Source organism: Pongo pygmaeus, chromosome 15 (assembly GCF_028885625.2).
Source record: "Pongo pygmaeus isolate AG05252 chromosome 15, NHGRI_mPonPyg2-v2.0_pri, whole genome shotgun sequence".
NCBI lineage: Eukaryota > Metazoa > Chordata > Mammalia > Primates > Hominidae > Pongo > Pongo pygmaeus.
Window position 1 is genome coordinate 73,981,444 of NC_072388.2, and position 26,558 is coordinate 74,008,001.

Sequence of the window (26,558 nt, forward strand, 5' to 3'; positions counted from 1 at the left end):
TAAACATCAGGTGAACAGAGCTAACAGATTGAACTTGTGGTATTTGTTCTTATTAGGCATGGAATTTCTTGAAGAACATTTCATAGAAACCATTTAAAGAAATGACTCAGAGTAACATAACTTTTTTTCTTTCAGACCTCTTTAAATTACCTAAAAATCCTCTTCCTACAAATGTTTACTGAATAAAGACCTCTTATTCCGCCCAAAAGGAAGTTCACTGAAGATTTTTAAAAAGTACTCTAAGCAGAAGGTTCTAACGTTTTTATTGATTAGATTTGTGTACAGTTGTAATCCTTTCATCATACAGGTAATATATAATAACATTCAAAAATCTGACATTAAAATAACTTATTGACTAATGCTAATATTAACACACAATAGTTCTATTTCTATTAACAATAAAAACCAAACCACTAGTTTATCTTAGAAAACTTAAATTCAGGCCGTTATTTTACAATTTGGAAGTCTGAGTAATCCAACTTTAAGATGACTTTTTCATTGTTGAAGTTTGCTTTGTCGATGTGTGATTTGGGACTTCCTCTTGTTTCAAGCCATTCCTGCATATGACGCACCTTGGAGATGGGACCTTGCAATTGTCCTTGCACTGTCCCCCGGTCAGTGTTCTGGACCCAGCCTACCAATCCCAGCTTTTTACCCTCAGCCTAAGGGGGGTAAAAAGAGAGAGATCCAGTGAGATTGAAGAAAACAAGGTAAGACTACAATCTGTTGCCAGAATCTTGGCCTAGAATCAAGCCACTGAAACTAATTTGATATTGCCCAGAACAGTCAAAAGAAAGACAGCAAGAAGGATCTCATTGCTAATCTTCACATGAAATATTGGCCACTTGACTGCATGTCTTTCTTCTACCCTATAAAACCCAGGCACTAGAATTTTTCAGTGTGTAGTCAATTTGGTTAAGTATCAAAGGCTTAAGTCCAAAACAGATGCTTTTGAAATGGTCCCTGAAGGCTGATTGTTTTTAGAATACTGGACTGTATCTTGCTCATTTTCCCTTCCCCTAATCAAGAATTTATTGGGTATGTTAAATGAAAAAACATGAAGTTATCTGATCCTTCCCTTTGCCTTTAACCAGGACCACACCTAAACAAATCCAGATGAATTAGTGTTCATTATATCTTTAAAGATCATTAGAAAGTATTTCACAATTTCCTGGGCAACTCATCCCGTTGTTCTTACTGTAGTGAAACTGTCTAACCCAACATCTTTATGTTGTAGCCAAAGCCCACTTTGTTACCTTCCTAGAAAAGGAAAGCAGCTGGTGATCAGCCTCTCAACAGCAAACCATAAGACTACATAACTATCAGCTTTTCACTTGACTTTCTTCTCTTCTGTCTAATCACAATATCTTTAGGCTTATAAAAAGCATCTAATCATTACAGTGGCTTATCCTTTTTAATGTTCTTTCCTTTTATTAAACTGTGGCAAGACTGAATGTTTAGGAAAGGTAGCAATGTTTTGGAGGTAATTTTATTTTTGTATAAATTTATGATTAGAATATTAAGTCATTGATTGTTGAAGTAATTATCTAAATAGAAGATGTTGGATTACAAAAGAAAATGGGAGTTAACATGATTGCATGTCAAAATGTGGGAAATTGCTGGAGTTAGCCAAAGAAAATGTTATGCATAGCAACAAAATGTTTGATGAGGAATTTAAGTATCCATCAAATCAAAGACATGTTCAAAGCAAAGACATGTTTGGTTAATGAACAAAACAGACTCCAGCCAAATAAATAACCATTTGAGGGATACAAAGGAAATTAAGGAATGAAGAAAAATAGAAGATGCCTACCCGATGCACTGCTAAGTGCCAAAGAAGATACCATAAAAGAAGAATGCTGAGAATGAATTTTGAGTAAGACTCCACATCCAACTGACAGGGCAGTATAACAACTGCCCTCTTCTGCTTCAGATTAACCCAGGGGAGCTGACTATCTCCAGTTCTTAAGAGTTATCTTATATGGTAAATAGCTGTAAGAATGTGCAGTTTTAAACAGGAGGTTGTCACAGTCAAATAAATCTTTAGAAGTTTGCAATGTGATTTATCTGAACTCTGTGTGTTTTTTTTTTTTTTTTTTTTTTTTTGAGATGGAGTCTCGCTCTGTCGCCCAGACTGGAGTGCAGTGGCGTGATCTCAGCTCACTGCAAGCTCTGACTCCCAGGTTCATGCCATTTTCCTGCCTCAGCCTCCCCAGTAGCTGGGACCACAGGCGCCCGCAACCACTCTCGGCTAATTTTTTTTGTATTTTTAGTAGAGACGGGGTTTCACTGTGTTAGCCAGGATGGTCTCGATCTCCTGACCTCATGATCTGCCTGCCTCGGCCTCCCAAAGTGCTGGGATTACAGGCATGAGCCACTGCACCTGGCCTTATCTGAACTCTTGAGAGTTGAACAGAACACTCCAAAATTTGACCAGTGTTGAGAATGGGCGTTTCCTACTGGTTTCATTTGTGTGCTCAACTCTGTTCTTATTTTTTTCATGATGGCATAATGTTATTGACTCACGTTCAGTTTTGAATATCTATTGCACAAACAGGGTTTTTCTCCCCTAAGAAAATTCCAAAAAGTGAATTCTACCTCATAACCGTATTTTTGCTTAAACAATCATCTGACAACATTTTAAGGAATGTAATCACCACCTGTAGTTGCAATCTAAAAAGAAACTCTCTTCAAATCAATAACCAAGATTTCCACCTTAGGATACTAGAAAAAGAAAAGCAAACTAAATTCAAAATGAGCAGAAAGAAGGAAATAAAGATTACAGCAGAAATTAATGGAAAGCAGAAGAATAGAGAAAATCAATAAAACAAAAGTTGCTTCTTTGACAAGATCAACAAAATTGACAACCTTTAGCTAGACTGATAAAGAAAAAAGGATGAAAGGCTCAAATTACTAAAATCAGAAATAAAAGAGGAGACATTACCACCAACCTTATAAAGATAAAAAGGCTATAAGGGAATTCTATGAACAATTATATGCCCAAAAATTAGATTAACTTGGATGAAAAGAAACCTAATACCTAGAAAGACAAACAACTAAAACTGAATCAAGAAGAAATAGAAAGTCTGAATAGACCTATACCAAGAGATGGAATTTTTAATCAAAAAACTTCCCACAGATAAAAAGCCCAGGACCAGACGGCTTCATGGGTAAATTCTACCAAATGTTTAAAAAACAATCCTTTACCAACCCTTCACAAACTCTTCCAAAAAATAGAAGAAGATCCAAACCAAGAATTAAGGGTTAAAAAAAAGAAGAGGAAACACTTCCCAACACATTCTATTAAGCCAGCATTATCCTCATACTAAAACTAAAGCTAAAAAATAAAAATGAAAAATAGGGAGGAAAAAAAACCCAATGTAAAAGAGAAAACAAAGAAACCCCGAAAAAACAAAGCTGTCATGAGAAAAAACAACCAAAAAACCATAGACCAATATCTCTTATGAACAGAGATGTAAAAATCATCAGCAAAATACTAGCAAACCAAATCAGGCAACATAGAAAAAGAATTGTATACCATGACAAATTAGGATTTCTTTCAAGGTTGGTTCAATATACAAGAAGTAATCAATTTAATACACCATATTAATAAAACAAAAGCTATATGATCATCTCAATAGATGGCAAAAAAGCATTTGACAAAAACCAATACCTCTTTTATGATCAAAACACTCAACAAACTAGGAACAGAAGGAAACTTCCTCAACCTGATAAAGGGAATCTGTGAAAAACCCACGCTAACATCATACTTACTGGTGAAAGATTGAAAACGTTCCCACTAAGATCAGGAACAAGACAAGGATGTCTGCTGTTACCACTCTACTCAATATTATACTTGAGGGTCTATCCACAGCAGGAAAAAGAAAGGCATTTGGATTGGAAATGAAAAAGCAAAACTACCTCTACTTGCAGATGACATATCTTGTATACAAAAAGTCCTAACAAACATACACAGGCACACACTAGAGCTAATTAACAGTCTCACAAGGTTGTAGGATATAAGATTGATATACAAAAATCAATTGTATTTCTATACACTAGCAATGAAAAACTGAAAATGAAATTAGGAAACAATTCCATGTATAATAGCATCAAAAAGATAAAGTGTCTAGGAATAAATTTAACAAAAGAATTGCAAGATATATACGGAAAGCTACAAAACATTCTTGAAAGAAATTAAAGAGTATCTAAATAAATGGAAAGACATCCCTTATTCATGTACTGGAATACTTAATATTGTTAAGATGATATTACTACCCAATTGATCTACAGATTCAACTCAATCTCTATCAAAATCCCAGTGCTTTTGCAGAAATCGAAAAATTGATACTAAAATTTACATGGAAACATAAGGGACCCAGGATAGATAGAAATAATCTTGAAAAGAAAAAACAAAGTTGAAGGATTCACACTTCCCAATTTCAAAACTTACTACAAAGCTGCAGTAACTGAGACAGTGTGGTATTGGCATAAGGATAGTGGCTTAGACCATTTCGTGTTGCTATAAAGAACTACCTGAGGGCCAGGCGTGGTAGCTCACACCTGTAATCCCAGCACTTTGGGAGGCCGAGGTGGGGGGATCATGAGGTCAGGAGTTCGAGATCAGCCTGGCCAAGATGGTGAAACACCGTCTATTAAAAATACAAAAATTAGCCGGGCACGGTGGTGGGTGCCTGTAATCCCAGCTACACAGGAGGCTGAGGCAGGAGAATTGCTTGAACCCGGGAAGTGGAGGTTGCAGTGAGCCGAGATTGCACTACTGCACTTTAGCCTGGGCAACAGAGCAAGACTCTGTCTCAAAAAAAAAAAAAAAAAAGAACTACCTGCTGAGGCTGGGTAATTTAATTTATAAAGAAAAGAGGTTTATTTGGCTCATGATTCTGTAGATTGTATAAGCATGAGACTGTCACTGGCATCAGGTGAGGGCCTTAGGCTGTTTCCACTGTGAGGCAGGGGTGGGAAGAGGTGGGGTACCAGGCTCTTTTTAACAACCAGTTCTCACCGGGCACGGTGGCTCACGCCTGTAATCCCAGCACTTTGGGAGGCCGAGGCAGGCAGATCACCTGAGGTCAGGAGTTTGAGACCGGCCTGGCCAACACGGTGAAACCCTGTCTCTACTAAAAATATAAAAATTAGTTGGGTGTGGTGGTGGGTACCTGTAATCCCAGCTACTTGGGAGGGCGAGGCAGGAGAATTGCTTGAACCCTGGAGGCGGAGGTTGCAGTGAGCCGAGATTGTGTCACTGCACTCTAGCCTGGGCGACAAGAACAAGACTCCGTTTCAAAAAAAATAAATAAATAAAAATAACAACCAGTTCTCCAGGGAACTAATGGAGTAAGACTTCATTGACCCTACCACCCCCCAGGAAAAGCATTAATCTACTCATGAGGGACCTGGCCCCATGACTCAAACACCTCCCATTATGTCCTACCTTCAACACTGGGGATCAAATTTCAATACAAGATTTGAAGGGGACAAACATCTCAACTACAGCAGGCAGACATACAGATGAATGGAATAGTATTGACAGTTCAGAAATAAACCCTTACATTTATGTTGATTTTTGAAAAGGGTGCTATGAAAAATGAATGTGGGAAATAATACTCACTTCAACAAATGGTGCTGGGACAACTGGATATTCATATGCAAAAGAATAAAGCTGGATTTCCTACCTCACATCACATAAAAATTAACTCAAACTGGATCAAAGACCTCAATCTAAGAGTGTAAACTATGAAATTTTGAAGAAAACATAGGCAGCTGGGCGCGGTGGCTCACGCCTGTAATCCCAGCACTTTGGGAGGCTGAGGCGGGCGGATCATGAGGTCAGGAGTTCGAGACCAGTCTGACCAACATGGTGAAACCCCTGTCGCTACTAAAAATACAAAAACTAGTCGGGCGTGGTAGCGCACACCTGTAATCCCAGCTACTCAGGAGAATCGCTTGAACCCTGGAGGCGGAAGGTTGCAGTGAGCCGAGATCGAGATCACGTCACTGCACAGAGCGAGACTGTCTAAAAATAAAAAAAAGAAAGAAAAAAAAGAAAACATAGGCATGACAGCTGGGTGTGGTGGCTCACACCTGTAATCCCAGCATTTTGGGAGGCTGAGGTGGGCAGATTGCTTGAGGTCAGGATCAGCATGGGCAACATGGGGAAACCCAGTTGCTACAAAAAACAAAAACAAAACAAACAAAAAACATAGGCATGAACCTTCATGACCTTGGATTAGGAAGATTTCTTAGATATAACACTAAAAGTACAAGCAAAAAAAGAGCAGATAAATTTGATCTGACTTCATCAAAAGTAAAAACTTTTGTACTTCACAGACACTATCAAGAAATTAAAAAGACAACCCACAGAATGGGAGAAATATTTGTATATCATACATCTGATAAGGGACTAGTATCCAGAATAAAAATATTCTTACAACTCAAGAATAAGGAGGCAAATAACTAAAAATGGGCAAAAAGATTTGAATGGACATTTCTCCAAAGCAGACATAAAATATGCCAATAAGCACATGAAAAGATGCTCAACATCATTAGTCATTAGGAAGGCAAATCAAAACCACACTGAAAGTATACACATACAACAGGATATTATTCAGTCTTACAAAGAAAGGAAATTGTTTTTACTTTCATGATATAACACGGATGAACCTCGAGGATATTACGCTAAGTGAAATAAGCCAGCCACAAAAGGACAAATACTGTAAAATTCCACTTATATGAGGTAACTAGAGTAGTTGAGTTAATAGAATGTAGATTTATGATTATCAGGGGCATGGGGGAAGGAGAAAATGGGGAGTTAGTGTTTAATGAATACAGAGTTTTGCAAGATGAAAAGCGTTCTGTAGATAAACAGAACAATGTCAATGTACTTAAGACCACTGAATTGTACATTTAAAAATGGTTAAAACAGTAATTTCTATGTTCTATGTATTCTACCACAATTTTAGAAGTAAGTGTGCTATATGGTTTCCAAATATTTTGGGATTTTCCAGTTATCTTTTTTATTTTTTTTATGTGGTTTAGTTCACCGTAATTGGAGAACATTCCTTGTATGATTTAAATCCTTTTAAATTCATTAATACCTGAAAAACAAACAAACAACCACAATGAGATATTACTTCATACCCACTAGGATGGCTAACATAAAAGACAGTAACCATTGTTGGCAAGGATGTGGACAAACTAGAATTCTCACACATTGCCAGTGAGAACATAAAATGGTATAGCTACTTTGGAAAAGTTTGGCAGTTCCTCAAAAAGTTAAACATAAAGTTACCATATGACCCAGCAATCTACTCCTAGGTATGTATATACTCAATGGAATTCAAAACATTGTCTACATAAAAATATGTGCATATGTGTTCACAGCACTATTATTCATAATGGCCAAAAATCAGAAACCCAAATTTCCATCAATTGATGAATGGATAAATAAAATGTGGTATATCCATACAATGGGATATTATTCAGCCATAAAAAGGAATAGGATACTAATACATGCTACAGTGTAGATAAACCTTGAAAACAATATGTTAAGTGAAAGGAGCCAGTCACAAAAAAAGGCCACATTTGTATGATTCCATTTATATTAAATATCAAGAATAGGCCGAACACGGTGGCTCACGCGTGTAATCCCAGCACTTTGGGAGGCTGAAGTAGGTGGATCACCTGAGGTCAGGAGTTCAAGACCCAGCCTGGCCAACATGGTGAAACCCCATCTCTACTAAAAATACAAAAATTAACTGGGTGTGGTTGTGCATGCCTGTAATCCCAGCTACCTGGGATGCTGAGGGAGAAGAATCACTTGAACCCGGGAGGCAGAGGTTGCAGTGAGCCGAGATCACGCCACTGCACTACAGCCTGGGTGACAGAGTGAGGCAGAGTTGAGACTCTGTCTCAACAACAACAACAACAAAAATCTAGACTAGGCAAATCCATAGAGACAGAAAGTAGGTTAGTGGTTGCCAGGGGCTCAGGGGATGAGGAGTGAGTGCTAACCTAGGTAGGGGGTTTCTTTTTGGGATGATGAAAATGTTCTGGAATTAGTGCAAAACTTTGTGAATATACTAAAAATCACCAAATTATACGCTTTAGGAGGATGGGTTTTATGGGATGTAAATTATATACCAAGTTTTTAAAAGTCCCTGAATTATTATTTGCCACTTCTCTAGAAATGAAGGAATTTAAATAAGAGGTTAGATAATATCAACAGCAAACAGATTGCAGCAAAACAACTGCTCAAATGAACATATATATTTAAATGATTATAAATAGTAAAGAATAAGCTACAAGCCTAATTAAGAAAAAATAGATGTCATTTTATATGCAGTTTTCCAATCAATATTTGTTTTTCTGCATTCTGTTATTCTCTCTTTAAACTGGGGAGAGGGGCAGGTAGAGAAAGATGGGCTATATATACCACTATCTGGCCCTTTTCCTTCAACAACTTTGACTAACCTTTGAAGCTGTTATCTCAATCACCTTAATTTACAGGAACTTACCTGCATAATTGGTAGCAAAGCTAATTGGAACACAGCTCTTGCTATGAGTTTCAGCAATTCTGTTTTCAACAGTCATTTCCTATTTGAGTGTCAGATGGGAAGAAATGATTTTTGAATAATTAGAAAAAGAGGTATTGGCCGGGCACAGTGGCTCACGCCTGTAATCCCAACACTTTGGGAGGCCGAGGTAGGCCGATCACCTGAGGTTGGGAGTTCAAGACCAGCCTGACCAACACAGAGAAACCCTGTCTCTACTAAAAATACAAAATTAATGGGGCATGGTGGCACATGCCTGCAATCTCAGCTACTTGGGAGGCTGAAGTAGGAGAAACGCTTGAACCCGGGAGGTGGAGGTTGCGGTGAGCTGAGATCGCGCCATTGCACTCCAGCCTGGGCAACAAGAGTGAAACTCTGTCTCAAAAAAAAAAAAAAGAAAAGAAAAGAAGAGGTATTGGGAGGTATTGGCTGGGTATGGTCACTCATGCCTGTAATCCCAGCACCTTGGGAGGCCGAGGCAGAAGGATCACTTGAGCCTGGGAGTTCGAGACCAGCCTGGGCAACATAGCTCTCTATTAAAAGAAGAAGAAAAAAAAAAAAAAAAGCTGGGTGTGGCGGCATGCACCTGTGGTCCCAGCTACTTGGGAGGCTGAGGAAGGAGGATCATTTGAGCCTGGGAGGTTAAGGCTGCAATGAGCTGTGACTGTGCCACCATCCTTCAGAAAAAAAAAGAAAAAGGAAAAGAGGTATTGACAGTTCACATTCATATTTCCTTCCAGGTTAGAATTTGAATTTTAAGTACCACAATCCCAGGAATGAGACACTTAAGAAGTTCTGCAGTCCTGGCTGGGTGCGGTGGCTCACACCTGTAATCCCAGCACTTGGGGAGGCTGAGGCGGATGGATCATGAGGCCAGGAGTTAAAGACCAGCCTGGCCAAGACGGTGAAACCCCATCTCTACTAAAAATACAAAAAAAAAAAAAAAAAAAAGAAGTTCTGCAGTCCTAACTCATTATCTGTGGGATTAGAGACACACTGGGAAGGCAATAGCCAATACCTACAGAAGGCAGAGGGTAAATTGAGCTTGCATTTGTGTGTGCCTGTTGAGGGAAGATTAGCCACATTAAAGCAGAGGTAGAGGCTGCCAACAGTTTGTCCATCCCCTCAAATACTCCTTTATTGCTCTAGGAAGAATACCAGGCTCCACATTGAGTGTTCCCATCACCTATTCTGGAATGGATAGAGTTTTTAATAAGAAAAACATCAGCTGGAAAAGGTAAATGTTCTTTGAAAACCAAAAAAGAATAGAAAGGAATTAAGTGGAGAATTGAGGGAAGCTTGGAGAAAGAGGTCTGAAGAAAGTGCAGCAGCTGCAGAGGAAGCATTTATATATGTTATATACATGACATCAGGTCATCTAAATGCCATCTCTTCAATCAATGTTAGCCTTTCTATAAGAAATCTGACTTGGTTTGATGATGCCACAACAGCGAGAACTGGGGAAGCCCTCTATTTCCCTTGGAAGAGAGAAGCTCATTAATGTGTGTCTAGATGCTCAGGCACCACTGACTAATAATAACAGCAAGATAATCTTCCATTTACACCATGTTTTACCGATTGCACAGCATTTTCATACTCATTGCTCTACAAACTACCTCTTTGCCATGCAGCTACCAAATAGCCAGCGGCTTCCAGCTCACATTTGTCAAGAACATGTCCCTTGTTCCCATGCCCATAACCTAGGTTACCACCCCAAAGCCTGCAGGCCACATACCTGAGTATGCTTGCGGAAAAACACCCCTTGCACCTTCCCAAAAATTTCATAATCCACTGATATCAGGGTGTTTCCTTCTGCCATGCTCAAACCTGTCAGAAACCAGGAAAGCAGAAGAGTGAAGGGCTATTATTCCAGGAACCGCAAGCCTGAGTCAGAAAGGGCCACACCCACCCCTGTCCATCCTTAACCACTGCGACCTCTCCTCGACCTCAAGGTCCATGGAAATGGAATCGTGAGTGGATGTAATAAGGCGTGTGTGAAGGAAGAACCAGACGCCGGGAGAGGGAGCTTCGGATCGCAGCTGCCCGCTGAAGCCTCTTCTGGGGAAATCACCTGCTGACCGATGACCTCCTTACATCCATGCCCGGTCCCGCTCCCTCACTACCAGAATTCTCTGCTACTAACACCCAGAATCCCTTGCTACTAACATTTTAGGGCTAATCGACCTGACAAGCACACGCCGGGGGCCCCTGGCGGCTCACCCTTCTTGTCTTCCCCACGGGCCGCCGGGATCACTCCGGGACCACTACGCCAACGGCTCACCAAGGCGCGCAAACCTCCGCGTCCGGAAGTTTAGTGTGTAGCTGTTCCTTCGCTGTCTCTCATGCCCATCACCTCCAGCTGACCAATCAGAGACAGAGCCTCGGCCTGGGCCCGCCCAGAAGGTGGGATTTCAGGACGCGGTTGTCAGGCAACCCAAAACCTTTGGGTTGGGGATCTGTCCAGGATCTCCGCTGGGCCTCCACAAACCTAACCCTCATCCCATCTCAGTCAACAAACGCACCCCTCTTCTCATTTTCTCATGGGGAGAAAGGCATAGACGAAGAAGTACATTGGGATACATTCATTCAATTAAATACTGACTGACAGCTACTGTGTGCCAGGCACCTGTTCTAGGTGACCTGGCAAACATTAGTGAACAAAACAGGATCCCTGTCCTGAGGAGCTTAATTCTGGAGGTGAGAGACAAACAGTACACATTAAACATCATAAATAGCTTGTAATCTCAGCACTTTGGGAGGCCGACACGGGCAAATCACTTGAGGTCAGGAGTTTGAGACCAGCCTGGCCAACATGGTGAAACCCCGTTTCTACCAAAAATACAAAAATTGGCCGGGCATGGTGGCAGGCGCCTGTAATCCCAGCTACTCAGAAGGCTGAGGCAGGAGAATCGCTTGAACCTGGGAGGTGGAGGCTGCAGTGAGCCGAGATTGCCCCACTGCACTCCAGCCTGGGCAACACAGGGAGACTCTGTCTCAAATAAATAAATGAATAAATAAAATAAAAAATAAACATCAAAAATATGTTGAGTAGGATACATTTAATCTTTCTGTCCTTTTTCATTCAGTTCTCCTTAAAGTTTGGGTCATAACAATCTGGAATAGGGGATTACAGGGGCATAAGTGCACAGGAGGTCCCAATGGAGGTTATGTCTGCTTCTGGGGTTCTGGAAGCTACTCACCGGTCTCCTTTACTAAGAAAATGTCAAATAATGCTTGAACAAATAACCAACTAACTAAACAAATAAAGCAAGGGCACAAGCAAAATAACTCATGGCTCCAGAATTACAGTTGAATCAGTCAATCTAAGCCAAATGGCCAAACTACATGAATTTATTTTGGGAACAGGGAATTGTCAAGGGGGATGTGGATGAAGATGGTTAAAATTAGAGTTGATGTGTAAACATTTGAATCCAGCTACCCTTATGATTCATAATGTGTGTGAAGGAAAACTGTGGTGTTTATTGATCCTCTGTGGATTGACTGTATACATTACACCTCTTCATAATGTAAGACTCCTTATGTGAATATGCCAGGTTGGCAGACTTGACAATGAGATATGGGTTTGTGACAGTAGGCATGGAAATTCATCATTCTGCTAGTTCCCTGCTACAGAGTGAGGATCCATATCCTAGAGAATCATACAACCTTAGTGCTGAGAGGTGGGGGGTTGGTGGTGAACAAGCTGGATTGAATGTTGTACTTGGCAATATTTGAAAATAACTCTAAAGAGAGTATCTTGCTAATGGTATTTCTTTCTCTAAAATTCATTTAAAAAATAGTTTCTCTATAGAATTCAAAACTTACTGAGTGTCTAATATGTATGGGGCACTCTAGGATATATAAAGATGAATGATATAAAATCTTTGCCCTCAAAGAGTTTCTAATTTAGTGTAGGGGCACAAATACATGCAAATAATGACAATAAAATATACGGCATGATAATTTAATTCCATGAAAATCCATTGAGAGCTCATCAGGAACCAGCCCTGTGCTATAACAAGGACAGAAAATATTACAAAGGAGCAAACAAATTAATTCTGATTGGGAAGACTGGGAAAGAGTTCTTGGAGGAAACAGCAGCATTTAATCCAAGGTCACACAACCAGTAAGTGATGGAGCTGGGATTTGGTTCCAGAGTCAACCCCCATGAATGCTATGCTCTACCAGCTCCCAGTATGTGGAGCTTAAGAGTAAGGTAGTACCATGGAGATGAAGAAGTACAAGTAGACAGTTGTGGCTAGACCAGGGGTTTGCTACCCTGCTTGTGCATCAGGATCTTTGGGGAAGCTTTAAAAATGTTAATCCTCAGGCCTCACCCCTAGATATTGCTTTCCAAGTAGTCTTAACACACAGCCAGGGATGAGACTCACTGGGTTGAACTCTGTGGCTTATTAAGGGGAGGCAAAACTGAAAAGGTAGGCTGGACCTAATCTGGGAGGTAGAGATGCCATGCTAAATTATGCATTTCAACTTTATTCTATAGGCAAAGAAGAAGCTACTGGGGAGGGAAATGGTAGGATCAGAAGCATTTAGTAATTAGCTTGATTTAATCACTGCACAATGCATACATATATCAAAACATCACTTTGTACACTGCAAATACAGATATAATTTTTACTTGTCAAGTATATTTTAATAAAGCTGGGGGGGAGAAACATTTAGACTGATTATTTTGGCTGCAGCATGAAGGATGGGTTTGAAGAGCAGATATTGAAGGCAAGAGCAGAATTAGGAGGGCCATGCCATCCCAAGGAGAAGTGAGGAAAAACTCACCTGGGGCAGCAGAAATGTAAAGGAAGAGTCATATATGAGAGACATTGCAGAAGTAAACTCAATAGGCCAGGCGTGATGGCTCACGTGTGTAATCCCAGCACTTTGGGAGGCTAAGGCAGGTGGATCACCTGAGGTCAGGAGTTCGAGACCGATGAAACCCCATCTCTACTAAAAATACAAAAATTAGTTGGGTGTGGTGGTGCGCACCTGTAGTCCCAGCTACTAGGGAGGCCAAGGCAGGAGGATTGCTTGAACCTGAGAGGCAGAGGTTGCAGTGAGCTGAGATCGCGCCACTCCACCCCCACCTGGATGACAGAGCAAGGCTGTCTCAAAGAAAAAAAGGAAGAAAACTCAATAAAACTTGTGATTAGTTAGAAGGAAGAGGCAACAAAGAGGGAAGCATGGAAGACTGATGCTGTGAGCATGCAAGGGCACACTGGAGAGGCAGATTTGAGAATGGGAGAGGATCACGAGTTTATGTTGTCTTACAGAATTTGAGGTTCCTAAGGAACAATCTTGTGGAGGTGTCAAATGGGCAGTCCTGAAATTTGAGTCTGTAACTAATGAGAAAGACTAAAGCTAAGCTGGCTGTCATTTAAACACAGGTGAAACCTGAAATTTCAGCATTTGGTTGAAATCATTAAAGAAGAGAATGTCTGGAACTACATATATATATATAAGAAATAGGAGGGCTTCAGAAAACACTTAAATTTAGGGGGTAGATGGGGAAAAGATAAATGCCAGACTTGGAAGAAGATGGAGCAAGAACATGAAAGAAGAAACCAAGAGGGCACAGGAGAACTGAGAAGAGCATTCTAAGTGGGTGGATAATCAGTAATGTCACATGAGGAGGCTGAAAAAATGAAGCTTTTGTCTTTGGAAAGTCACTGGTAGCTTTGTAGTTAAATAAAGTGGAGAAAGTAGAAGCCAGGCCACAGTGAACTGGACAATGACGGGGAGATGAGGATATGTGGGCAGCAAATGTGGAGATTTCCATTAAGAAGTCTTGTGGAGAAGAGGAGAAATGAATGGGATTGTAATATGCAAGTTAGGTCAAGGGAAGCAAGGCTTGTTTTGCAGGGGAAAGTTGAGTATATTTTAAAACCAAAGAGACGGAGTTTATGGAGAGGTATAACTTGAAGTTAACAAGATGCAGACAGGGTGCCGTGGCTCACGTCTATAATCTCATTACTTTGTGAGACTGAGGCAGGAGGATCTCTTTTGACTCCAGGGGTTTGAGACCAGCCTGGGTAACAAAGGGAGACCCTGTCTCTATAGAAAAAAAAAAAAAAAAAAGTAAGCTGGGTGTGGGGGGCACACACCTGTAGTCCCAGCTACTCGGGAGGCTGAGGTGGGAGGATCGCTTGAGCTGTGGAAGTCGAGGCTGCAGTGAGCAGTGATTGTGCCACTGCACTCCAGCCTGGGTGACAGAGTGAGGCCCTGTCTCAAAAACAAACAAAGGCCAGGCCTGGTGGCTCATGCTTGTAATCCCAGCACTTTGGGAGGCCGAGACAGGAGGATCACCTGTGGTCAGGAGTTCAAGACCAGCCTGGACAACATGGTGAAACTCCGTCTCTACTAAAAATACAAAAAATTAGCCAGGTGTAGTGGCAGACGCCTGTAATCTCAGCTACTTGGGAGGCTGAGGCAGGAGAATCACTTGAACCCAGGAGGCAGAGGTGGCAGTGAGCTGAGAGTGCGCCACTGCACTCCAGCCTGGGCAACAGGGCAAGATTCCGTCTCAAAAAACAAAAAACAAACAAATTTAAAAAGCCCCCAAAACCAACAAAACAGAAAACAAAACAAAACAAAAATGCAGGGGTAAAGTGATGGAGTCAATTCCTGGAGGGTACTGAAAAGGACTAATTCAAGAGAACTCATGGAAAGTCGCTCTTCTTTCTCATAGAGGAGAGGGAAGGAGAGAGAGAGAGGAGAGAGGGAGAGAGACAGACAGAGACAGAAACAGAGGAGAGAGGGAGAGGAGGAAGAAGAGAGAGAGAGAGAGAAAGAGAAAAAGAAAGCCGGTAAATTCTGCTGAGGGAAGCTGTGGGAGTTGATAATCGGGACCCTGAGTGGAGTGGGAAACGTCTGGAGCTGCATATACGGAGAGGCGGTAGAGTCAACTAGGGATGAAAACGAGGAATTAAAAAAAAAAAAAAAAAAAGACTGATCTGGAGGGTTCACCAAGGAATTTCCTTGTAACGGGTAACAGCTGTAATATGACATGTTGAAGTATTAACACTGATGACTGCTGTCTACATTATTTTCCATGTGCATGAATTGTGCAGTTACAGGGAAAAAGCGAACTGCCTGCTCCAAACGGTTTACACAGATGAACTGAAGCGAAGAAGAAAAATGAACTTTCTTTTGATGTCAACAAGTTAAGAGTATCATTTACTGTTGAAACCAGGTTATACTGATTATTTTCGATCTGGTAGTTAACTTTATTATCATTACATTTGGCTGAGTCATTCCTGGGCCCTAAGTAGAGACGGCGAGAATTACCACGTGAGAGTAAAACATTATAATATCAAAATAATTAGATTGGCCACAAAAACTACCCTGGAAAGATACTGCGTAGCAAAAACGTTGGCAGCAAGTTCCAAAACCTTGGCGAGGACAAGCAGGGAGCGCGCGCGTGCAGCCATACCTGGGGCCCGCCCAGCGCAGCCGAGCGCGCGGAGAAAGGCCAGCAGCAGCCCCGCTCCCGCCAGGCGGGCGGACGCCGGCATCCTGCGGCGGAAGCACGCGGAGGCACAGCCAGGGCCTCCGCCCTTTGCCAGAGAAGGGCACACCCCAAGGTCTGGGAGCGTCGTTCTCAGAAAAGTACAAGTTCTTCTTTGAAGGAGCCCCAGAAAAGCCTCTCCCGCCCCTCCCCGACTCCCCAAGGGCAGGGCTGGACCGAGCTGCAGAGTTGGCCGGACACTGACTGGGTCAAGTGACCTTGGGCTGACCGCACCCCCACCCCCGGTCGCCCCGGGTCGCTGGTGCACTGCGCCTGCGCGCGTCTCCCGGAGGAGTTCACGGCGAGGGGCGGAGCTTGGCGCGCCAGTGACTCGGTCTCCAGGCACCGGGAATAAGCGAAGCCAGCTGAGAGCGCCTGCGCGGCTGTCGGTTGATGGGGAGGTCAGGTCTGGGAGACTAGGCCCTGGGGTTTTTCCCTGAGCAGGAGCGGTGCCCGAGGGCCTCAGGTACGCAGAAGGGCGGGGAGACATGGGGTCAGCACCTCCACCTCCTAAGGGACCGAAGGGCAGGAGAACGAGAGGACTTGTCCCCAGAGGTGGAGTCCGCAGTGGGGGCGCCCCAGTTGACCCTTCGGGACAAAACTTGACTTCAGCCTTAAGGATCTAAAACTGGCCGCGGTCAGGTCAGGTGGCCCTCAACGCTCAGGTTACAAAACTTTTACCGTCTGCGCCACGGGGACTCCTGGGATGCGGGTTTGACAGCCAGGCACCTGCTCCAGGCCCTAGCAGCTTTTGTGCTCTTTGGAATCAAGCACGGTTCCAGCTGGAGGGAAGCCCTGAGAGTTCTTTGTGTCAGTCACTACCTCTGGGCCACAGCTTTCTCACCTGTAAAATGGTGAGGCTGGACTCTGCGGGAACCCTTCAGTTTACAGGTGAAGAAACGGGGGCCAGCAAGGGAGAAGTCGCTTGTCCTGTTACAGGCCTAGAACCTGACCTTCAGTCCGATGCTCTTTCCACTTACTATAGAGTATACTGTGCGTGGCAGAGGCTGGTGCTGGAGGAAAGGAAAGCTAGGTGGCAGGAACACCTGTAGCACCTTCATTTTTCTACCCTCAGGGCCTAACACAGTGTCTTGTGCATAATCACTCACCAAATGGTTTTTGAAGGGAAACTTTGGCAGATCCAGCAACACTGTCCCTAGAAAAGTTTAAGGGAATGTGGGCAGGGCAAATGTAGAAATAGTTTGCTTTAGCAGCCGAGAGTGAACCTCAGACAAACTCTTCCCGTGTATCTGGTTTAAATCTCCCGTAGGCGTCAGTCCAGGCCCTGAATGGCTGGTCTCCAGCGGTTGGCATCACATCTGCCTGTGGGCGTTATGCTCCCACATAATACAACAGAAGCTCCAGGGCCCCACTCAGCCAAGCAAGACTCTTACGAACAAGGTGACTCTTCCCAGCAGTCCTTGAAGGGGCACCTGAGGAACAATTTCCAGAAGCAGCTTTTGAGCAACAAAGAGTTGACTCTGGATAAAGTCTATACTCACCCCAAATGGAACACCCACACAAAAGCCCGGAGCTACTCCTATCCCCACTGTACTGGAATCAGCCAGCAAGATCCAGAAAGTGATTCCCAGGGCCAAGGAAATGGTTTGTTTTACTCGTCAGGCCCTCAATCCTGGTATCCCAAAGCCAATAACCAGGACTTTATCCCCTTTACAAAGAAACGAGTTGGAGTGGACCGGGCGTACCCACTGAAACCCGTGGTCCACAGGAAGTCGTGCAGTACAGGTGAGGCTGGCACTGATGGGTACCATAATGTCTACCCAAGGCCCCCTGAGCCGAGAGAGTTTTCATCCAGGAACTTTGGTGTGAGGAACCAGGGCAACTTTTCTGTGGTTGGTACTGTTCTTGCTGCCATGCAGGCGGAGAAGGCTGTGGCAAACTTTGACAGGACGGAGTGGGTGCAGATCCGAAGACTAGAAGCTGCAGGGGAGAGCTTAGAGGAGGAAATCCGAAGAAAGCAGATTCTCCTGAGGGGAAAGCTGAAGAAGACAGAGGAGGAACTCAGAAGGATCCAGATGCAAAAGGAACAGGCCAAGGAAAATGAAAACAGAGAGCTACAGAAAATTATACTCCCCAGGAGCAGAGTTAAAGGTAATAACAGCAACACCATGTACAAACCTATCTTCTCCCCAGAATTTGAGTTTGAGGAAGAATTTAGTAGAGACAGGAGAGAGGATGAAACTTGGGGACGGTCTCAACAAAATTCAAGTCCATTCCAGCTCTCTGATTATAGAATCCAGAGGCTCAAAAGGGAAAGGCTGGTAGCAAGCAATAATAAAATTCAAGACCGAGTCTCAGAGCTGTCGGTGGAGAAGTTCTCCCTGCCTTCAGAAACACCAGGCGGTGCTTTGCAGGGATCCGCCAGAAATTCCAGCCTGTCCATGGCACCAGACTCCTCAGGTACCAGCGGCTCCATTGAAGAGCCACAGCTGGGTGAGTGCGGCCACTGTGGGCGCAAATTCCTCTTGTTCAGGCTGGAGAGACACTCCAACATCTGCAGCAGGATGCGGGGTTCCAAGAGGAAAGTGTTTGACTCCTCCAGGGCCCGGGCTAAGGGCACAGAACTAGAGCAGTACTTGAACTGGAAGGGGCCAGCTTCAGCCAAGGTAACAAGAGCCTTATGGATGTGACTTGGTGTGGCGATCATTATAGGGGTCTGTTTTGTCATCATCAGTTTTCTTCAGGGAAAATTCATGTGTCATGTAGGAAGAACTGACATCTCGGATTAACATTTCTTGATTACTACTGTATGCCAGCATTGTGATTGGAGCTTTTCATGTGATCTTCACATTCTCTCTCATTGTATCAGTTCAAAAATCAAGACTTGGACAGGCTAAGTAACTTGCTTGAGGTCACAAACAGCTTTAAGTGGCAGAGTCAGCATATAAATCTTGGTTGGAATGACTAAAAAATCTAGACATAGAATTTGTGTCCTTTGGATTATAAAAGTAATAAAAGTTTACCGTAGAAAATTTAAAAGACACAAAAAATCTAAAGAAAAAAATGCAGGCTTTTGTCACCTGGAGAGAACTCCTCACTCTTTGCAATATATTCTGCTACTTCCCAAGACTAGGATCTGTGACCATTCCTTTAACTATTTACTCTTTTAAGATTAGCTCAGTGTTGACATAGCTTCTTAGTAAATAGATGAAACACAATTAAGTTTGGAATTCTTTTTCTGCCCATTTAGAATGTAAACACCTTGAAGGTAAAAAGGACTCTCTTTCTGGTTATCTTACAAACGATGCCCTTGCCAATTATTTCTCACTTTAGAAAAACCAGGTTGGAAAAAGTAAGGGTTTCGTGACACTTACATGATAAATTTAGGTGAACTTCATGGGCACATTTGGACATATCTGGAGAAGATTGTCTCATAAATGAATGACATGTCAAGGTTGTGCGACTTGGTTTATAAAATGGTTATTTCTCAAGGTGTGGCATGCTGACAAACTTTATTTTAGTAGTTTTAGTGTTTAGCGTTGTATTAGAAAAATTGATTAGTCATTTAGTGTTATATTAGGAAAATATAACAATATATTAAGCCCCTGATTTCCAGGGATCATGAATTTACAGAAAAATATTAATTAATTGTAAGGATAAAGTGAAAGTGCAGATGATTGAAGTTTGGGAAAGCATAGATCATATGATCTCAGAGGCCCCATCTAGTTCTAATATTCTAGAAGAATAAGAGAGTGTCATTCTGTTTTCATTTCTTCCCAACCCTCCCTCCACTGTGCTGGCACCTCTTGTCCATTGGCACTTTACAGTTCTGTGTATTTGCTGGAGCCTTTAAAAACTCACATTTATATGACGGTTGTTAGAAGAAATTGTTTACAATTAGAGTTCTTTCTTTCAGTACAGTTTGGGGAAATCACAAGGAAGTCCCATCCATGCTCAGAGATCATCTCCCTGAAATCTAGTTTCCAAAGAAGAAATCAACATTTTGCTCTTGCAGATAATATGATCACCACTTACTGTTTTTTCCTGTTTTCTTTCAGTTCAACCCAATAATCCACTGGAAATTCACTCTATGTCCTACTGTAGTGATTTATTTTTGGCCAGAGCCTAAAAGAATCTTGTGTTTCTTAAATTTGTAAATACAGTTACGGTGAAGCAAAATAATTAGGTTCCTGAGATCAGATGCTCCAGCTTTATGGCAGCTAGTTTGGGGGAATGTGTGACATTGAGGACACCAACACAGAAGGGACCTAGACTAAGATGCACCCGCACCACCCTGGTAATGTCTCAAATCTTATTCCACAGTGCTGGGCCTTTGGAAGCTGAGTGGTTGTACCTTCCTGTCATTCCTCTAGAGTACTCAAGAACAGGTGATTTTCCTGGTATCCTTTAATCTTCACGTAACTTCCAGCAGACGTACACCCCGTCTCTCTCCTGGACTGTAAGCATTTTTGAGGACAGGGAACATATTTTGTGCTTTGTGCTTAGTAAGTGTTAACTGAATAGAATTTCAGTACAATGAGGAATAAAATTATAGGAATTAGAGTATAAGAAGTAAATTACTAAAGGATCTCATATACTTGAAGAACTTTCCCCTGATCAAATTCTTTTTTTGAGACCGAGTCTCGCTCTGTTGCCCAGGCTGGAGTGCAGTGGCACAATCTCAGCTCACTACAGCGATCTCGGCTCACTGCAGCCTCCACCTACCGGGTTCAAGCAATTATCTGCCTCAGTCTCCTGAGTAGCTGGGATTACAGCTGCCCGCCACCACACCCAGCTAATTTTTGTATGTTTAGTAGAGATGGGGGTTTTACCATCTTGCCCAGGCTGGTCTTGAACTCCTGACCTTGTGATCCACATGCCTCGGCCTCCCAAAATGTTGGGATTACATGCATGAACCACCGCACCCGGCCTTCGAATTCTTTTAAAGGTTCCTGGATACCATCGCTAATACTCTCTTGCCTTCTTGTCTGTTTTGGCAAGAGACTTTCTGGAAGGATCCTTTCTTTTCCTTTGATAGTATCTCTTCCTATTATTCATCATTAACAATGCCAGATCACCAAGAGCTAGTTGTCTTTTTTCTCTTTTAAAAATTTAATAGTGTTTGCATGCATTTAAAAAACATGTAGTACTGAGTGACCTATAATGGAGCCCCTAATTCAGCCTCTGGAGGCAGCCTTCAGTTCTGTTAGATGGTTCTTCTGGTCTGCCTTTCCATATTTCTAAATAATATGCTTATTTTCTTGATTTATCAATTTTCTACATTACTTTTTTTTTTTTTTTTTTGAGACGGAGTCTCCGTTGCCCAGGCTGTAGTGCAGTGGCTTGATCTTGGCTTACTCCAACCTCCACCTCCCGTGTCCAAGCAATTATTGTGCCTCAGCCTCCTGAGTAGCTGGAATTACAGGCGAGTGCCACCACGCCCGGCTAATTTTTGTATTTTTAGTAAGACAGGGTTTCACCAAGTTGGCCAAGCTGGTCCTGAACTCCTAACCTCAAGTCATCTATCTGCCCACCTCGGCCTCCCAGAGTGCTGGGATTACAGGCATGAGCCACAGTGCCTGGTCTACCTGGTAACAACTTATGGAAGCTGGGAGTGAAGTTCTCTTTCATATTCCCTCTCTCCTACTATTCTCCTTCTCTTATCCTTCCACTGTAGTTGAATCACAATTTTTGGTTAAAAGTAGTTAGCTTTCACATTGTAATGATCAAGTAAATTTTGTTCATTAATGAGTGAACAAATTCTGTCTCTGCCCACATGTACCTAGAGTTAATAATGGACGTATGTTTTCATTTCCTTCATTTTCTACATAACTGTCTTTTTTCCCCCCGCAACGATCTATCTGATATCAGACATCTGTTAATGTTTTTGTAATGCTCAAACACCTCTCATGATCTATCAGTTTGATTTTTTAATTCTGAAAACCTCCCTTCAGCCACTCTGACCCCTTCTGCTCCAACCTGGACTGGGTATTCTCTAGGCCTGGTGCAAACTCATTGTCTTGGGACTTCTCTTTGCTTCTCTTCTTTGTTGGGTCCCCTGTTCCCAGCATCCTGTGGCTTCCTTTTTCTTGCATTACTCCTTCCTTTGCTGAAGCTTACTAAGAAAAGTGCACAGCAGGTATATTGTCTTGGAATGAATGACACTATCTATATGACAGGCTCCCATTTGATGATTTGGCTAGGTACAGAATTCTAGGAGGAAAATGATTATGTTAGAACTTTTAAGGTATTTCCCACTAGCTTTTAGCATCCAGTATATTGTTGAGAAATCTAATGCCATTTTGATTCCTGTTCCATTACAAGAAACCTTTTTTTTTTTTTTAAAGGCTACGGGATTCTGTATTTATTTTGAAATTCTGAAACTTTAAAATAATTGTGCTAGATACTTGGTAAGCCATTTCAATCTCAAAATGTGTGATCTTTAATTCTAGGAATGTTAATTGTATTATTTCCTTAATAATTTTCTCCTCGCCAGGTGCTGTGGCTCACGCCTATAATCCCAGCACTTTGGGAGGCTGAGGCAGGTGGCTCACCTGATCTCAGGTGTTCGAGACTAGCCTGACCAATATGGTGAGACCCCGTCTCTACTAAAAATACAAAAATTAGCCAGGCGTGGTGGCGCACGCCTGTAGTCTCAGCTACTCGGGAGGCTGAGATAGGAGAATCGCTTGAATCCAGGAGGCTGAGGTTGCAGTGAGCCAAGATTGCGCCACTGCGCTCCAGCCTGGGTGACAGAGCAAGACTCCATCTCAAAAAACAACAACAACAAAAACAAAACAAAACAAAAAAAACAATAATCTTCTCCTCGTGCTTTCTCTGTTCCTTCTGGAACTCTTACTGGTCACATGTTGGACTTCCAGGATTAACTTTCTAATTTTCTAATCTTTTCTTTTTACTTTCCATCTTGATCTTTTTTCCCATTCTAAGAAATTTTCTTGACATTAGTTTACAACATTTCTATTTAATTTTTTTTTTTTTTTTGAGACCGGGTCTTGCTCTGTCGCCCAGGCTGGAGTGCAGTGGCACGATCTTGGCGCACTGCAACCTCTGCCTCCCGGGTTCAGGCAATTCTTCTGCCTCAGCCTCCTGAATAGCTGGGAGTACAGGCGTGTGCTGCCACGCCCAACTAATTTTGTGTATTTTTAATAGAGACGGAATTTCACCGTGTTAGCCAGGATGGTCTTGATTTCCTGACCTTGTGATCTGCCCACGTTGGCCTCCCAAAGTGCTGGGATTACAGGCATGAGCCATCACGCCTGGCCTCTATTTAAATAATTTTTATTTTTAGCTATCAAAGTTTTAATTTACAATAGTTCTTTCTGGTTCTCTGGTTGTCTTTTTTCACAGTATACTCTTCTTGTTTTATGGACACAATCTCTTCTAATACTCATTTTGTTGATATGGTCTCATGTTAAAAAAAAGTTTTCTTCTGCCACCTGCCTTGTTGCTGCTTCCTAGGTTTTTGTTTGTGGATTTTTTGGCTCTTTTTCTTGTTAGAGCTTTTAGCAAATATCTGATGATTCCTGGCTGTCCTTTCATATTTAAACTTAAGTGGGGCTTATTGACTAAGGATCTTCATATTAAGGTTACCAGATAGTGAGTCTTTTAATTAGCGTTTCCCAAGGTCAGTATCTGAAGGCTTTTCTCTGGACTGCTCTGTGTATCCAGAGAACCCCTCTTTTTCCTATGAGGATGCCAATATGCTTGGTACTCTGGGGGCTGAGTGGGGGAAGGAGGCTGACAGTTCCATAATTTGGTATGTACACTTGTACTTAATCCTCATTTTCAGCCCCAAGATTAACCCAGTTCCACCTGTCTAGATTTCCTGAGTCAGAAATCTGTGTGGTTCAGTTTCTCCAGAGAATAAATCCGTCCTCTTCTGTGAGTGTGCCTGGGTGTCGAACACTCGGATGCATAAGGTGGGAGGAGCCGTGGGGTCCTACTTGTTTTCAGTTCTGTACCTCCTTACTTTCCACTATCTGGTACTTCCAAGCACTGAACCTCTCTGGGTTCTGTTGGGAAAGTGGCTTGCCTCTCAGCAGTACCTCCTTTGCAGGCCCTTGGTTTGCCTCAACGCTGGCAAGTCAGTTACCACTGTTGCTCCTTTCCTGTTCTCTTTGACCTTGCAGATTAGTACCCTTTTCATTTTCTTACTATTATTCTAAAAGAGACTCAGGAAGGAGATAGGTGCCAACTTGAATGATCAGTCTCCCTTTTACATTACAGGCTGAACCTCCTCAGAAGAGCAACTGGAGACAGAAGCGTGAATCTTTTATCCATACGCTCCGCCAGGCTCGAGAGGTCCAGCAGGTAACTGGCAAAAGTGGAAAGCATTCACACTTGCTTCCCGTCCTGCCTGCAGAAAACCCGGACTACATTCAGTGTCCTCACTGTAGCCGCCACTTTGCTCCCAAGGTGGCTGAGCAACACGTTCCCAAGTGTAAGACCATCAAGAACTGTCTTCCACCTCCAAGGAAGCATTATAGTTGAGCAGACAACAATGGAAACTTTTGGATAGTTCAGAAAGCTCTGCTTCTCTTCAGCAGTAAGTGGGAGTAGAATTTGATGCAAAGCAGAAAGAAATCAAACAGCTCCCAGATCTGCCTGCAGAGCTAAAATCTGTGAGGAGAGAGCCACTGCTAAGCAGCAGGAGGCAGAAGGAAGCCCCAGCTTCCCACTAAATTACAACCTTGGGCTGGTATGCTTTATGTTATTGCCCTCAGAATTGATGGGTGAAGACACTGAAGAGTCGTGAGCAGGCTCCATTAAAGCTCTCTTCTTGCATGCCTGACTTGTGGTTTGTGCTAGTTAAGTGCCTGCATCTGGTTGTGCCTTCTTGTCACTGCATGTATGTTCAGAGTTCCTGTTAACTCTTGCTTTTGTAGAAGCTGGAGTTATTAGGATGTGTTGGTGTCAGAGGGGCATGATCACTCAGATGGTAACTCTTATAAAAGATAATACAATTTTGCTGTAAGGCATTATTAATGGAAATCTATCCTTGGTCTCCCTGGTGCATGATCCTGGCCAAAAACCAATACAAGTATGTAAGGTTAAGGCACCAATGTCTCCTAAACCTTCCCTATGGTGTACTGTGTAATAAAGGAAAGATCTTTATGTACTTTACAGGGTAGGGATGGGTGTTGGGGGGGAAACACATTATACTTCTCTCTACTTGTTCTTTTCTAATGGGTTTCATATGTTAAGAAAGAAACCTCCATTTTAGCTGTTAGTAGCACTCTACTTTCAAATTGGTTTGGCTAAATGACTGTTTAGAGGCAGCAAAATCTACCATCAAAGTAAGCTGAGACAGGCTGGGCATGGTGGCTCATTCCTATAATCCCAGCACTTTGGGAGGCTGAAGTGGGAGGATTGCTTGAGGCCAGGAGTTCAAGAGCAGCCTCAACAACAAAGCAAAACCCCATCTCAAAACAAAACAAAGCTGGGACACTGCATAGTGTCACATGCCCTTGGCAATTATAGCATAGTCAACTTCTATTTCAGAGAGTAAACTTTGAAGGGAAAGGGATCAAATCTTTTTAATTTTCTCTGTGTAGAATATTGCCTAGCACAAGTTAGACCCTCAATTTATGAGGTCTGGAGATTTAAAATTAAACAAGAAGATGAGTGAGTCCTACACTAGTGAAATGAGAGAACTGATAAGTTAATGTCTGCGAGAGTATTATCAGTTCAGATAGGAGTGAAGTTAGCACAACAGATAGAAATCCTAGGATTACTGTTCTGTATTACTCAAATTGTTAGTTTAAAATACTGGAGAAAAACTGCTCAATTTGAGCTAGTCAACAGGGCTAGACAGACAACAAAATCCTATTTTACTAAGTAACAAATGGCCACTCACTCTTGCTCCATTTCCACTGCCCTCCAGCCCAGTGACCTAGTGAGACTCCATCTCAAAAAAAAAAAAAAAAAAAAAAAAATGGGGCTAACAGATCAGACCAATTTGAAATGTGAGTTAAGGCTTTAGCGGTGAAGCTGCACGACTCAGGCTGGGAAAACATCCTATATATTTAAATAGGAGCACATATTTCTTTGCACTCTTTTTAATTGTTCCAAAGGAAAGGAGGTATCACATAATAAAGCTTTATGGTTAGCCCCTTAAGGAAACCTCACACAGAGATAATGGATATTTAACCTAATAGGTACATTCCCTAGGCAAGTTCAATGAAATATATACTTTAAGTGGGAATGTAAACTAGTACATTGCAATAGATGGCAAGAATAAGCTGTGGCCAAGGTCACAAAATGGCAACATGTGGATTGCTTTGCTCCACAGATGTTTTATTTGGCTGGCCTAGCATTCATAATATGATCTGACATTTAAAAACTGGGATACGGAACATCTCTTGAAAAACTGGAAGTTCTGGAAACACTGGGCCAGCAACCCGCGTGGCACAAAATTGGGTGGGGTTTAGAATCAGATGCTCCTCTAGATGGGAATGGCAGCACCAGACCACTGCAATCTCACCTGG

The 26,558-nt window shown here is 42.4% G+C and overlaps 2 protein-coding genes across 9 annotated transcripts; one reads left to right on the plus strand and one right to left on the minus strand.

Moving 5' to 3' along the window:
• Nucleotides 1-246: 246 nt before the first annotated feature.
• On the minus strand, nt 247-16,351 carry ACYP1 (acylphosphatase 1). Of its 4 annotated transcripts, none has more exons than XM_054448486.2 (3): nt 16,015-16,351; nt 10,306-10,397; nt 247-662 (listed from the first exon to the last, which is right to left on the minus strand). In XM_054448486.2, the coding sequence occupies exons 1-3, from the start codon at nt 16,094-16,096 to the stop codon at nt 447-449; spliced, it is 390 nt and encodes a 129-aa protein (XP_054304461.1). In that variant the 5' UTR covers nt 16,097-16,351; the 3' UTR covers nt 247-446. The 4 variants fall into 4 exon arrangements, with proteins under 4 accessions (XP_054304461.1, XP_054304463.1, XP_054304462.1 ...); XM_054448488.1 differs by lacking the exon at nt 16,015-16,351 and adding an exon at nt 10,791-10,887; XM_054448487.2 differs by lacking the exon at nt 16,015-16,351 and adding an exon at nt 10,755-10,862.
• On the plus strand, nt 15,861-24,855 carry ZC2HC1C (zinc finger C2HC-type containing 1C). 5 transcript variants are annotated; one of them, XM_054448481.2, is made up of 3 exons: nt 15,861-16,555; nt 17,360-18,716; nt 24,298-24,855. In XM_054448481.2, exons 2-3 carry the CDS (start codon nt 17,379-17,381, stop codon nt 24,559-24,561), a joined length of 1,602 nt encoding a protein of 533 aa, XP_054304456.2. In that variant the 5' UTR covers nt 15,861-16,555; nt 17,360-17,378; the 3' UTR covers nt 24,562-24,855. The 5 variants fall into 5 exon arrangements, with proteins under 5 accessions (XP_054304456.2, XP_054304455.2, XP_054304458.2 ...); XM_054448480.2 differs by having other exon boundaries at nt 16,403-16,754; XM_054448483.2 differs by having other exon boundaries at nt 16,403-16,555; nt 17,360-18,543.
• Nucleotides 24,856-26,558: the final 1,703 nt, after the last annotated feature.